The 13,372-nt window shown below is 37.6% G+C and overlaps 1 protein-coding gene across 2 annotated transcripts in view; it reads left to right on the top strand.

The window, feature by feature from the left end:
- The window catches only part of dpm1 (dolichyl-phosphate mannosyltransferase subunit 1, catalytic), a 37,096-nt gene extending 28,555 nt beyond the window's left edge, over positions 1 to 8,541 (top strand). The window contains exons 5-10 of one of the 2 annotated variants that reach the window (XR_004561227.1): positions 3,515 to 3,540; positions 3,714 to 3,809; positions 3,919 to 3,987; positions 4,072 to 4,186; positions 6,651 to 7,415; positions 8,377 to 8,535. Coding sequence is in view for 1 of the 2 variants with exons in the window: in XM_034172137.1 (XP_034028028.1) it covers positions 3,515 to 3,540; positions 3,714 to 3,809; positions 3,919 to 3,987; positions 4,072 to 4,186; positions 6,651 to 6,755 (411 nt within the window). In the remaining variant the exon portion in view is untranslated. Of the gene's footprint in view, positions 1 to 3,514; positions 3,541 to 3,713; positions 3,810 to 3,918; positions 3,988 to 4,071; positions 4,187 to 6,650 lie in introns of both variants that reach the window. The other variant, XM_034172137.1, reaches the window with a different exon arrangement.
- The last annotated feature ends 4,831 nt before the right edge of the window (positions 8,542 to 13,372 follow it).

Below are 13,372 nucleotides of genomic sequence, written 5' to 3'. Positions count from 1 at the left end.
AAACTTGGTCTGTGGGCAGGAGGTCGGGGTTCGACTGAACTGCCCACTTTAAGCGAGCTGTGAGCTTTTCATCCGCGTTTTTCTGCAGCAGCTACGACTCGTCCTCACCTCTTACAACACACCTGCACTGAGCTTTACAAAGGCATTTTTATACTTTTTTTCCTCCTCTATTTAGAATTCTGAGCTGAGCCGCTCCGTATCTGCACGTTAAAACAGCTGATCCTCCGCGACACGTCAACAACTAACACTATTTTCCACTCAAATGCACCTAAACTCTCTTTCTGAGGACCACATGATGTGAAAACACAATAAAACTTTCTTACCTGTAAATGTGGTCACGTTTTCTGCATAAATAAATGTTATCCATTCTTTGTGCTCAAACGCCAAAGTAGGGGCGAATCCAGATGGAATGGGGGCGTGGGGCAAGGATGTGCCCCCCTCACAACACCCCTAGATTAAAGGTCCAGTTTTGAAGCCTTTTTTTACTACAACTACTAATACTACTTAAAATAATATTAATTTCGACAAGTAAAATATTTAGAGAGAATTTAAATGTTAGAAAAATGCTAGAATGAATTTAATAGTTACATTTATAAACAATGTAGTTTTGAAATTGCAAGTTTTACTGTTACAGTGCTGTCAACAGTTAAATATGAGGTCAAGAAAGAGGTCTTTATTTTACTTTTTATAAAACAAGTATTTATTTTCATTGAAGTCAAGAAAGGGTGACTATAAAATAACTTTTGGTAAAACAGGTATCATTGTCATGTTGAGGTGGCAGAGGGTTGTTGTCGGCAGCTGGGAAAAGTAACTAAAAAAGTAACTAGTAATCTAACTTAGTTACTTTTACAATTGAGTAATCAGTAAAGTAACTAAGTTACTTTTTCAAGGAGTAATCGGTAATTGGATTACTTTTTCAAAGTAACTGTGGCAACACTGCTTGCCACACACATGCCAGTACCGGCGACTGCCAGCGTGTTACTGTGACCACTGTGTTCAGTGGGCTTTAATTATAGTGTGTCGTCTTCTGTTTCCTGGCCAGTGTTGTATTAGCTTTGGCTCAGTTTTCTTCCATTTTATCATGGATTTGGAGTTTCTGAACAACCTGGTGCCTTTCAGCCTGTCCCACTGATGGTGTATACGTGGCTAGTTAGTGGCAGGTTAAGAGAGACCACACAATGATTGAAGTTAAGTTCTGGATCACCAGTTATACAGGTTCATCATGAAGTGGTATAGAGAAGGATATATATATATTTATTTATTATTAGTGAAAACTTGAAAGTTCAGCTACAAATTGTCCGAAGGCACATGGTTGATACAAACCTAGAATTAATGTTTTGTTGAAAGAAAATTATTCTCTGCTCCACTCCAGTATGAAGCAATGAGTAGTGATGCAAAATTCAAAACTTGCACGATGCACAATTTCTCCATTCGCAGCCAGAAAAGCCCATCACTTCTTCTGGGTTGTCTGGGTGTCTTGGTGGCTTTCCTCACTTGTCTCCTTCTTGCACGGTCACTCAGTTTTTGAGAACTGTCTACACCACACAGATTTACCATAGAGTGCCATACTGTTTGTACTTGTATTTCTTCATAAGTGATGAAAATTAAGTCCAAGACATATTCAGTGTCTTGGAAATGTTCATGTGTCCATCCACCTGACTTCTCTGAAAGAAGACTGGATGTAAAAGGGATGGTTTATATGTGCTATACTAAAGGGGGCACTTACTTATTCACACCATCATTTTGGCTTTTAGATTTTTATTTAATTCATGATGTAAAAATTACTTTTCACTAAGTTTAAAGGGCATAATTTTTGAAATTTTAACATTAAAAGCCAGAATTTTTGTTTTGTTTTTTGATGTCCTAAACAATTTCAAACATGTAAAAGCTCAAGGGGTTCACAAGCTTTCAAGTAGCACACCACACACACCCCTAGCTCACGCCAAGAGCAAAGTTGAGTCAGATAGATTACAGGTTGTCTGTCAGTGTCAGTACTCAGTAAACATGATTAAAGGTCCACAATCTGGATCAAAGCAGTCCATTTAGCATTTCATAAAGATTAACACTTTGACAGCCACAAACCTTATAGCTGAAGTCCAACAGATCTGTCTTCTACAAACCTGGACTGTCAGAGGTGAAGCAATCACAAATGTCCAATAACCTCACAACACCCGGGTACACTGCTTATGCGTGTATATTTGTATTTGTGAAACATGACAACTAAATGGGCCAAACAATAAATACAATTATTCACAAAACTTTCTCATTTTAATTTCCTGCACTTTCAGTTCAAATAATTATAGAAACTTTGCATAATTTGTTACACCCTTAAAAAATGCTCGCTACCTATTTTACAAATGCTACCCATCGAGCACGGGTTCCCCACGGGCAACATGCTAGTGTATATTTATCTGTAATAAGAAAGATGATGATTGGGTGCTTTGCTATAAAACCGGCATCCTTCAAGTGCGTAACCCCGGTGTGGGAAGCTTTGTGAATAGCAGTGGCGTCTGCAAGCGATCCGTGCACTAAGTTCATATTCTGTTACCATTGGAGCATCACTGGGGGCAGTGGGGGTGCTGAAGCCTATCCCAGCAGTCATAGGGTGAATGGCGGTATAGACCCTGGACAGGACAACAGAGCCACATATAGACAAACTCCTTCACATCTATGGTCAGTTTAAAGATTTCAGTTCACCAACCCACGTGTTTGGAAATGGGAGGAAACCAGAGCACCCAGAGGGAACCCATAAACTCCACACAGAAAGGGCCAAGTTGGAAGCGATTCCCATCACCTTCTAGGTGTCAGGCAACTGTGCTAACCAGTAATCCATGTGCTGCCCAGACTGCCGATTGATACATTAACTATGTATAAATAACTTACTTTATTTGTTTGATTGATCATCAGTGTCCATGAGTTGCCAGTTTAAAATATGACTTATCGAAACACTGGTAAGTGTGATGAAACACTGATCAGTTCTGTTTCTCGGTGTTTCAATGTCCAATTTAAGCTGAAACTCTGGGCATAACCTGCTCGATGCAAGTGTAACCTGCTGCGTCATGTCGTCCCACTCTGGGTATGAACTTGCAACCACCAGGATGGAAGGCAGGCGCAACAACCACGAGGTTAAAAACCATGGGCTGTACCATCTGTTGCTAGAGTGCATCTTTTGGTCTTGGAAAGTGAGGTTTACTAACTTCTGCACAGCATCACCTACTGGCCTTGTTCCACAACATTAGGTTTTGCAAGGTTAAGTGTTGCAGCACAATTTAACACTCGGATCTAAACAGGTAAAAAAACAAAAAAAAAAAGCTAAGAAATGTGGTTTTAGGCTGAAAATACCTCAATTTGTAGTACACCCCTTACAGGTCTGACTTCGTGTTTTCCTCTTTTTTTTTTTTTTAAGGTTAAAATTCTTATTTTGTATAGATGAAGCACTCTGTGGTGTTGTTGGTTTTTTTTTTGAAGAGGTATTACATTTCGTATTTGTCTGTTTTTTTTCCCCCACCTCCAGCCAAAATTTATCCCACAATTTATAGAGTGAGTATTTTTAAATCAATATTTCTTATAATGTCATTTTATGTATTGGACTGTATTTCAGAGCAGCTATACTATACAGAGTAAAAACAGATTCTGATGACTCACTGTGTCTCCAGATTGAAAATTAAATTGTACATAGTGTGTTTAAAAGTGTGCATTATGTAATTTGTCAGAAAGCAGAAGGAAGGTGATTATGACCTGGTGTCTGGAACTCGATACAAAGGAAATGGGGGCGTCTATGGCTGGGACCTGCGTAGGAAAATCATCAGGTGCCTCAACAGTACACTCTCAATTTATGTTTTCAGTCACTCATTTTTGTACAGTTTTCACTGCAACATGAAAGAGAAAAAAGTTTAACTTCCTTCCTGTCATTTACAGTCGAGGTGCCAACTTTTTGACTCAAGTGCTTTTGAGACCGGGTGCATCAGACCTCACTGGCAGCTTCAGGTATCCAATAAATGTCACCCTTCCCCAACGCACACATACTCTCCCTCACTTCTTGTTTTTTGTTTTGTTTTCCTTGGACTTCAGGCTATACAAGAAGAAGGTGTTTCAGTGTGTGATTGCACGGTGTGTGTCCAAAGGTTACGTCTTTCACATGGAGGTGATCATTCGTGCCAGACAGCTCAATTACACCATCGGAGAAGTAAGGACCCGTTTACCATCTCTGTGCATTTGTACATTGCTGGTTCACTTCGTGACAAAATATTCCTTTTTGTGTCATCCATGATTCAGTCCATGTTTTGTGAGTGTATGGACAAAATAAAAATTCATGTAAGAAGTGGTGACAGGGTTACAAAGTTAAAAATAAATATATGCAGCACATGAAAATCAGATGTGATGCTTCATTGTGCAGTGTTACACACACACTACATGTCATCCATAACCCTCAAGTGACCAAGTGATGTCATTTACGAGCCCAGCCATATATTTTTGTGCACCATTTTTACCCGAGGCCATCAAATATGGCCATCACGTATTGCGAAGGCTTTGCGTCAGTCTGTGCTCAGCATAAGTCCAGTCCTATTCCTGCCAGAGTCTTCAAATATAAAGGTAATATTCTTGGGACACAGACCTTGAACAGGTTCAAAGATGGCTAACCTTGACCTATTTTAAGAGGTTAAAAAGTCACATTCTCTTTCAGTCTGATCTGTTTTATTTTTGAGTGGCGGGTGTGGCAGCCAGTCAGAGTAGAGCTACACTGTGACATCAATGGTTGGTCTCTCCAAATTTCCTTTGTTTTGTATGTTTATATACATGTATATAAACACATATTTTACATAATACTGCTGGCTAATGCTAGCTTTTACATAATACACATATGTAAAAGCCAGCAAGAAGTAAACACTTCTAAAACTGGAAATGCCATTTTTGTAACCTAATAACGCCTCTGAACTTATTTACAAGACATTTCTTAGATGTTGGCATTGTGACATCAAGGCTGGTAGCTAGCTGCAAAACTCATTTCGTTTCTTTGTAAATCTCTTTGTAATCCTCTTTGTTATATATTATGTGAAAGCTAGCAAGAAATAAACATTTCTAAAACTGAAAATGCTGATTTTGTAACCTGATAATACCTCTGGAGTCATTTACAAAGCATTTTGCAGATGTTAGCATACATGCTAATGTCCACTGACTCAAAGCTAACTTTCTATGGAATTACATGTCTCATTAATACCTGCAAATGCAAAGAGGGCGATCTACAAATATTCCTTGATTTGCACAACTTCCACTCTTAAAACATAGATATTGTTTTTGATTGATTGAGGAGCTTTATTGAACATGTACAAATTGTACATAAGACAATAGGATCTTAATAATTAATTAAACAACTGCAAGTTATAAAGAACACAATGCGCCTACGGCCGAGGGTAGTTTAGCATTGTGTTATACAGTGGTCCCTCGCTATATCGCGGTTCACCTTTCGCGGTCTCGCTCTTTGTGGAAAAACACGCTGCGGAGCGGCACCACGAGGAAGAGGCGCGATCAGAGGAACTGTCAAATACTGGTCAGTTACTATTAATAATTTCTTATGTGTCCAACCTCGTAGGTTGATCATTAAAATTAAATTTGTTAGTTCTAAAAGCCATCATAATTATTCATAGGAAAATGTTCTATTTTTATTTCTCAAACAAATGTTTGGGCCTGAAAACAGGTTTTGATCTTTGGTTTCATTCTATAATACTGGACTTATTTTTTTACTAAGGTTTGAACTTTGAGTGTTTACACAGGAGAGAAAAGTGAGAAAATGTGTGTAGTGAGGGGTTTTACAGCCTTAAAACATCTATAATTGTAAAAAAAATAATACTGCTACTTCGCGGAATTCACCTATCGCGGGCTATTTTTAGAACGTAACTCCCGCGATAAACGAGTGACCACTGTATTTCTAATTTTAATTGGAAAAAAGTTTCCTACCATGAATTTGTCAATCTATTTGTCCTGCATTTGTTCATAGAATTTTGCAAGGATCGGACGATCCATGTGGCAAGTATAATCCAAAATTGTACGGGTCACTTATGACTCTGGGAAGATCTATAAGATTTTTGACATTATAGCTTCCGTTGGTATTGTAATTTGCCAACGCTGATCATTATATCTTACTGTTTTGCAAGGAAGCATTGCCAACAGACCTAGAATAGCAAGATTTACAGTTACGCAAGCATTGAGACTCATTCTTGATGCCCCGAGTGAGGATGAAAGAGATGGTGGACAAATATATTAGAGAGTGAAATAAATATGAAGAACCCTAAAACAATCATTTATGTAGAATTATTCCAGTATAAAGTCAGTGGGGTCATAAATAACCCCACTCAGTCATATTAGTTGCTAAAATTTGAGGGTTAAACTCACTCGTCAAATGTGGAGTTGGTGGCAAAACAGCTCCAGGCTGCTCACAGACAGCTCTTCTTCACCTCACTGTGGTTTGTGTAACAAAAAATACAAGTGAACTTACCAGCCTCTCTGCAGAGGAAAACACAAAACATTTCATAAAATAAAACTGTGTGGATGTAGCACTCGAACAGGATGTTATGCACAGTGCATATTTATAAAGATTTGTCCTGTTGTTGTATTACTCTGCTGATCTTTTTTCTTCTTCTTCTTTCAAACAGGTGCCAATTACCTTTGTGGATCGACTTTATGGAGAGTCCAAACTGGGAGGAAATGAGATTGTATCTTTCCTGAAGGGACTGCTCACACTTTTTGCCACAACTTGACCTAACAGACGTTGCATTGTTCTACTGTTACGGATTATGTGTCTCACATGAATTTTCTGTCCTTGTAGCTGTATTAAGAAATACAGTGGAGAAGAAGCTGAGGTTGCCTTTCATCAGAGGGCAGCATAAACTTTGATTAAAAATGTAGCCAGCTCAACCTGTCAGCATGAAATAGAAAACGTTTTCTTTGTAGCTATCAGGGGAAAGTGAAAGGGTATTCTGCTTTACATTCCTATTGTCCTCCATAAAAGGATTCCCATCATTCCAACTCTAGACACCTGAACTGTGAAATAACCCAACAGTTACAGTGATTTCAGTTCTGATAGGCCTGTAATTGTGCAAAATTAAAAATGTGTGTTGGCTGATTATGCTGGTCTTTGTTTTTCCTTTGCTCCCCCCCCCCTTTCCCCAAATTATGTGTTTTAGCATGGGCCTACTAGTCCCAGCTTTAAATGTTATAATGTTATTGTTGACCATATGACAGGATTTGGTCTTACTTGGTACAAAACAGAAAATACTTTCCCCTGTCAAGTTAACAGGTAAAATAATCTGCTCTTGAGTTTCAGTTCAGTTGATTTACGCAGCAGCACCAAAGCAGAACAGGTTACCTCCAGGTGCATGATGCAGAAGTGATGTCTATCCAGCCTTTATCAGAGAGTGGTCAGTGAGTATATTGGTAAAATATCACTTTTTAAATTAATATCATATTCTGACGTGTTTCCCATACTGTTTAAAAACAACTCTAAAGTCTAATAGATTGGACCATATATGTGACTGAGTAAGCAAAGCTACAGTATTTATTCCATTAACACCCCGAGGGCCTGCAGTTTTCGTGAAGGGGTGTTTACTGACAATCGTTTGCGTGCATGCTGCACAGTACAGCCTTATAATATATATGGACATGCATACTGCAGGCAAGAGAAGCAACGCAGACCTGAAACAAATGTTTTTTCTGCATGCAGTAGCTGCTATACAATTTCATAAAATGGCTCAGTACAAACATTGCTGCTCGGCAGCATTCTATCTAAAAGTCATGAGAGAAGGGGATGCACCATGCTGCTCGAATTTTCCTAGTCGACAGGAAACACATCCAGGAGTCGTGTAGGAACAAGGATAAGCTTACAGCCCTAGCCGAAACAGCAAAATGGCTTCCTGGTGTGGGGAGGAAAGTGTGTTATGAGGACACTGAAAAGAAGCTGATGAAATGGTTCAAGGAGAACAGCAGGTGTTTCCGTGACAGGAAAGATTCTGAAATATGAGGCACTGCTACTACATAAGCAACATGGAAACCAGAACAGACTTGATGAGATTTTGTGGCAATGAGGTAGGACTGTTACATTTTACTCTGTTCTCTCAGGAATTCACAATTTCAGTACATGCAGTGTGCCCCCAAAAAAAAATCAGGGAGGAGGTTTAATAGGATGGGGGCCTTTAATGGAGTAAATATGGTATTTGTAAAGCTGTCAATATTAGGTTGTAATGTACTCTTGGAGTAGTAAGCAGACCTATTAGTTCTGGATATTTGGCGGTCAATGTGCACTGGTCTAGATCTTACCCACCCCATGAACCAGCACATTAGTGACAGTGGTAATGGGAAACTCTTCATTGATTTTCATTACAGGAAGAAATTTGAAACAGCCCAGATTCAATGAGGTGTGGCCATTCGGTGAACAAAAATCCCTGAACTACACGGAGGGACGTGATGAATGACCTGCAGAGAGCTGGGACCAAAGTAACAAAGGCTACATATTACGCAGAGAGGGACTCAAATCCTGCAGTGCCAGACGTGTCCCCTGCTTAAGCCAGTACATGTCCAGGCTGTCTGAAGTTTGCCAGAGAGCATACGGATGATCCAGAAGAGGACTGGGAGAATATCATGTGGTCAGATGAAACCAAAATGGAACATTTTGGTAAAAACTCAACTTGTGTTTGGAGGAAGAAGAATGCTGAGTTGCATCCCAAGAACACCATATCTACTGTGAAGCATGGGGGTGGAAACATCATGCTTTGGGGCTGTTTTTCTGCAAAGGGGAGAGGACGACTGATCTGTGTTAAAGGAAGAATGAACGTGGCCGTATATCATGAGATTTTAAGCCAAAACCTCTTTCCATCAGTGAGAGCATTGACGATGCAACGTGGCTGGGTCTTCCAGCATGACAATGATCCCAAACACACCACTTGGGCAACAAAGGAGTGGCTCCGTAAAAAGCATTTCAAGGTCCTGGAGTGGCCAAGCCAGTCTTCAGACCTCAACCCCATAGAAAATTTGTTGAGGGAGTTGAAAGTCCATGTTGCCCAGCGACGGCCCCAGAACATCACTGCTCTAGAGGAGATCTGCATGGAGGAATGGGCCAAAATACCAGCTACAGTGTCTGCAAACCTGGTGAAGACTTACAGGAAACGTGTGACCTCTGTCATTGCCAACCAAGATTGTTACAAAGTATTGAGTTGAACTTTTATTATTGACCAAATACTTATTTTCCATCATAATTTACAAATAAATTCTTTAAAAATCCTACAATGTGATTTCCTGGATTTTTTTTTTCCTCATTTTGTCTCATAGTTGAAGTGTACCTATGATGGAAATTACAGACCTCTCATCTTTCTAAGTAGGAGAACTTGCACAATCAGGGACTGACTAAATACTTTTTTAAACAATCATATATTCCAGTGTTCACAATGATGGATAGTTGGAAAACACAAAAAAGAGGTAAAGATAGAGTCCTGTAAAATGAATTACATTAAGAAGTCTGTGGTTATATTTACATGCCATTAATATTCAGGATAAGGTCAGTATTTCAGTTTCTGAATCATTAGGAATAACCTGTTTACATGCTTAAGCAGACAGAGTTACTCCTGTATACATGGTCATTGGTATCATTTGGAATATCCCCATCTAAACAGCGACGCACATCTTCCACTGGTGCTTGATTTGGTCTGGCGTTCGTGCAAATCCTGCTTTGTGTAACTTTTCAGCTACCTTGTAAATGTCGCTATCTCAGTACTTTCTACTGTCAATCAAAGTGACAAAGTTTTTTAATTCGGCACACAAAATATTCAAATAGAAAAAAATGAACAATTCCACAAACAAACCCTCTGCTTGGGCTGTGCCACATATACCTATATACATACGTATATACTTTACAAACATAAATATATACATACATATACACAGTCACTTATATACATATACACCTACCCATATCTATATATCTACATACGCATATACATACCCACACATTCAAATATACAATAAGTCCCACTTATAAATTGAACATTCCATATAAATCAAATTATATTTGCTTCTTTATGATACTTAGACATAATGTTCTTTTTGAGTAGTTTCTTAAATCTCACTAAGGTACTAATTCTAACCTCTGTTGAACATTTGTTCCATTTCCTCACCCCAACCACAGACACAAAAACCCTTTACATTTGTTCTTACTGGTGGTTTCATAAAAATTGCACAACCTCTTAAACTATATCTGGATTCCCTCAATCGGAACAGACTCTGGACATGTCTCGGTAAGGCTTGGTTTTTCGCTCGAAATAAAGTTTGAATTGTAATGTAATCGACCAAATCAATGAATTTTAATAAATTTAAAGACAAATAGAGAATGAGTTGGTTCACGATATTGTTTATTGCAGATGATTCGTATGGCTCGTTTTTGCAAAAGGAATATTGGATTGGTATTTGATTTGTAAGTGTTTCCCCATGACTCAACACAATATGTCATATATGGTACCATCAGAGAATGATATAAAGTAAGTAACCCTTCTTGCGGCAGTAGGTCTTTGGCTTTATACAAAATGGCTATAGTTTTTGACAATTTTGATTTCACATAATTTATATGTGGTTTCCAGCTAAGTTTATTATCAATTATAACACCTAAAAATGTATTCCCTGTTACTAACTCAATTTCCTTATTGTTTATAGTTAAATTTTTACATTTGAGTGCCTGTTTATTTCCAAATATAATACATTTAGTTTTCCCAAGGTTGAGTGACAACTTATTAGTGTCAAACCAAACCTTATATTTTTCCAGTTCTTTCTCCACTATGTCCAGAAGCTGTTCAAGATTTTCACCGCTACAGAACACAGTTGTATCATCCGCAAAAAGGACACATCTCAGTGAACTCGACACCCAACTTATATCATTTATATAGATTATAAACAACAAAGGACCCAGCACTGAGCCCTGCGGCACCCCACATGTGACATCCCTGAGTTCAGAATTTGCATTATTTAATTGAACATACTGAAATCTGCCTTGTAAATAACTAGCTATCCATTCATATGCCAGACCTCTGATTCCATATTTCTGCAGTTTACTTAATAGTATTCCATGGTTAATTGTGTCAAACGCTTTCTGTAAATCAAAAAAAACACTTATTGTGTATTGTTTATCAATTGCAGTTGCAATACTTTCCACAAAGTCCATCAAAGCATGTGATGTAGTTCGAGACCTTCTGAATCCATATTGTTCTTCACAAATTATGTTATGCTTCAGTAAATAATCATTTAATCTTTTAGCAAATATTTTTTCCAAAATTTTGGAAAATTGTGGCAGGAGTGATATAGGTCTATAATTAGAAAATGTGTGTTTGTCACCAGTTTTAAACAGAGGAATTACTTTGGCTATTTTCATTTGAGAAGGAAATTTACCAGTACTTAGTGACATATTGCAAATATAATTGAACGGTTTTACTATACAATCAATAACTTTTTTTAATAAAGCCATATCCAAATTATTAAAATCAGTCGATTTCTTACTTTTTGAACCATGAACCAGATCAAGTATTTCCCTTTCATGAGTACCACCAATGAACATTGAAACAGATTTGTTAAACATTGAATTATTTACCCAGAAGTTACTAGTTGATGAGTCAATCTTACTGGCAAGATTTTTACCCACATTAAAGTATTCATTAAAGTGTTCAGCAATAGACTCGTCGTTATCAATCGTGATGTAGTTGTTACTCTGAAAAAATGAAGGATAATCTCTAGTTACTCTATTCTTTTTTACTATTTCATTTAATATGTTCCATGTGTTTTTGATGTTATTTCTATTTTTGACAAGTAACTCATTATAATGTTTTTTTACTGAGTCTCATGATATTAACTTATTCTTATATGTTTTATACTTACTTTCAGCTTCCTTAGTTCGTAGTTTTATGAATTGTTTATATAGTACGTTTTTCTTTTTACATGCCCTCTGAAGTCCCTTAGTTATCCATGGTTTGTTGCTATATTGATTTCTATATATTTTGTCAACAAATGGACAGTGTTTATTATACAAACTGGGGAAAAATGGAAATGAAAGCATCATATGACCTGTCAACATCATCAACAAAAACATCTGACCAATTCTGACTTGATAAATCCTCCCATAAATTATCAATTGTTTCAGGTGTTACTTTTCTACTCATGAATTTGATATTGCTTCGATACATACAACAACCCTCCAATGCAAAGACTGAGAAAACTGGCAAGTGATCACTGATATCACTGACCAGTAGTCCCCCACTAAGATTACCGGATATAACGTTAGTTAAAATATTGTCAATGAGAGTTGTTGAGTCCATAGTTATTCTGCTAGGATGAATGATGGTTGGAAACAGTCCTAAACAGTACAAGGTGTTTATAAATGAGGTAATTTGTGGATGATTGTGAGGGTTTAAAAAATCTATATTGAAATCTCCACAGACAAATAAATGCTTATTTCTGTTGATTTTGTTGTACATTCCTAAGATAATGTCTTCAAAGGTGTCAATATTTGTCCCAGGAGCTCTGTAAATGCAACTAACAACTATGTTTTTGGAGTTGATAGATGTAATTTCTATGGTAACACATTCCATGATGTTGTCCACTGTAAATGACATGTTGTTAATGAGTTTACAGTTATAATCTGACCTTACAAACAATGCAACGCCTCCGCCCCTTCTCATCTGCCTATTAACCAGGAACAATTCATAACCATCAAGATATACCAGATCTTTATTATCCTCATTTAACCATGTTTCTGAAATTGCAATAACTGAAAAACATTTTTTGGATGTTTTCAAACAATCATTAATAGTGGACAGATTACGAGAAAGACTTCTGCTGTTGAAATGTATAATTGAAAAATTTTCATCATTGATTTTATAATTTTTGAATTGTTCTGTAAAATATTTGCACTGTCTCACAATATTCTCACTGAAAAAGGTATCAGGATCATTTTCAGATTCGAAGCGGTGGTTAGCAGAGTTATTATAATTAAATGTATCTAGACAGAGCTCCTGGGCAGAAATAAACGGATCATTATCCTTAGTCATTATGTCTCTCTTGTCTCCGGGTGTAGATGATGTGGATGAGTGGGTTGCTCCAGTCTGCATCATGGTGCTGTGATGTGTTTGAGTCCTCATACCTATTGTTCATATTTGTCCAGCTCCTCGATGTTCCTTATTGCCATGACTTTTGCTTGTTCTGGTGATCCGTTCAGTTTGATGAATATTTTACAGTTTGAAGTCCATGTGTGCTGGATTTTTCCCTGTTTCTTTAAGAAGCGTGCTTTCCTGGCGATGTCGGCATTCCGTTTGGTGAGATGTTCATTGATGAATACGTTTGTCCCTTT

Source organism: Thalassophryne amazonica, chromosome 6 (genome assembly GCF_902500255.1).
Source record: "Thalassophryne amazonica chromosome 6, fThaAma1.1, whole genome shotgun sequence".
NCBI classification, from domain to species: domain Eukaryota; kingdom Metazoa; phylum Chordata; class Actinopteri; order Batrachoidiformes; family Batrachoididae; genus Thalassophryne; species Thalassophryne amazonica.
Note: the sequence above shows the minus strand (reverse complement) of the source record. Positions and strands in the feature narration are given on the sequence as shown.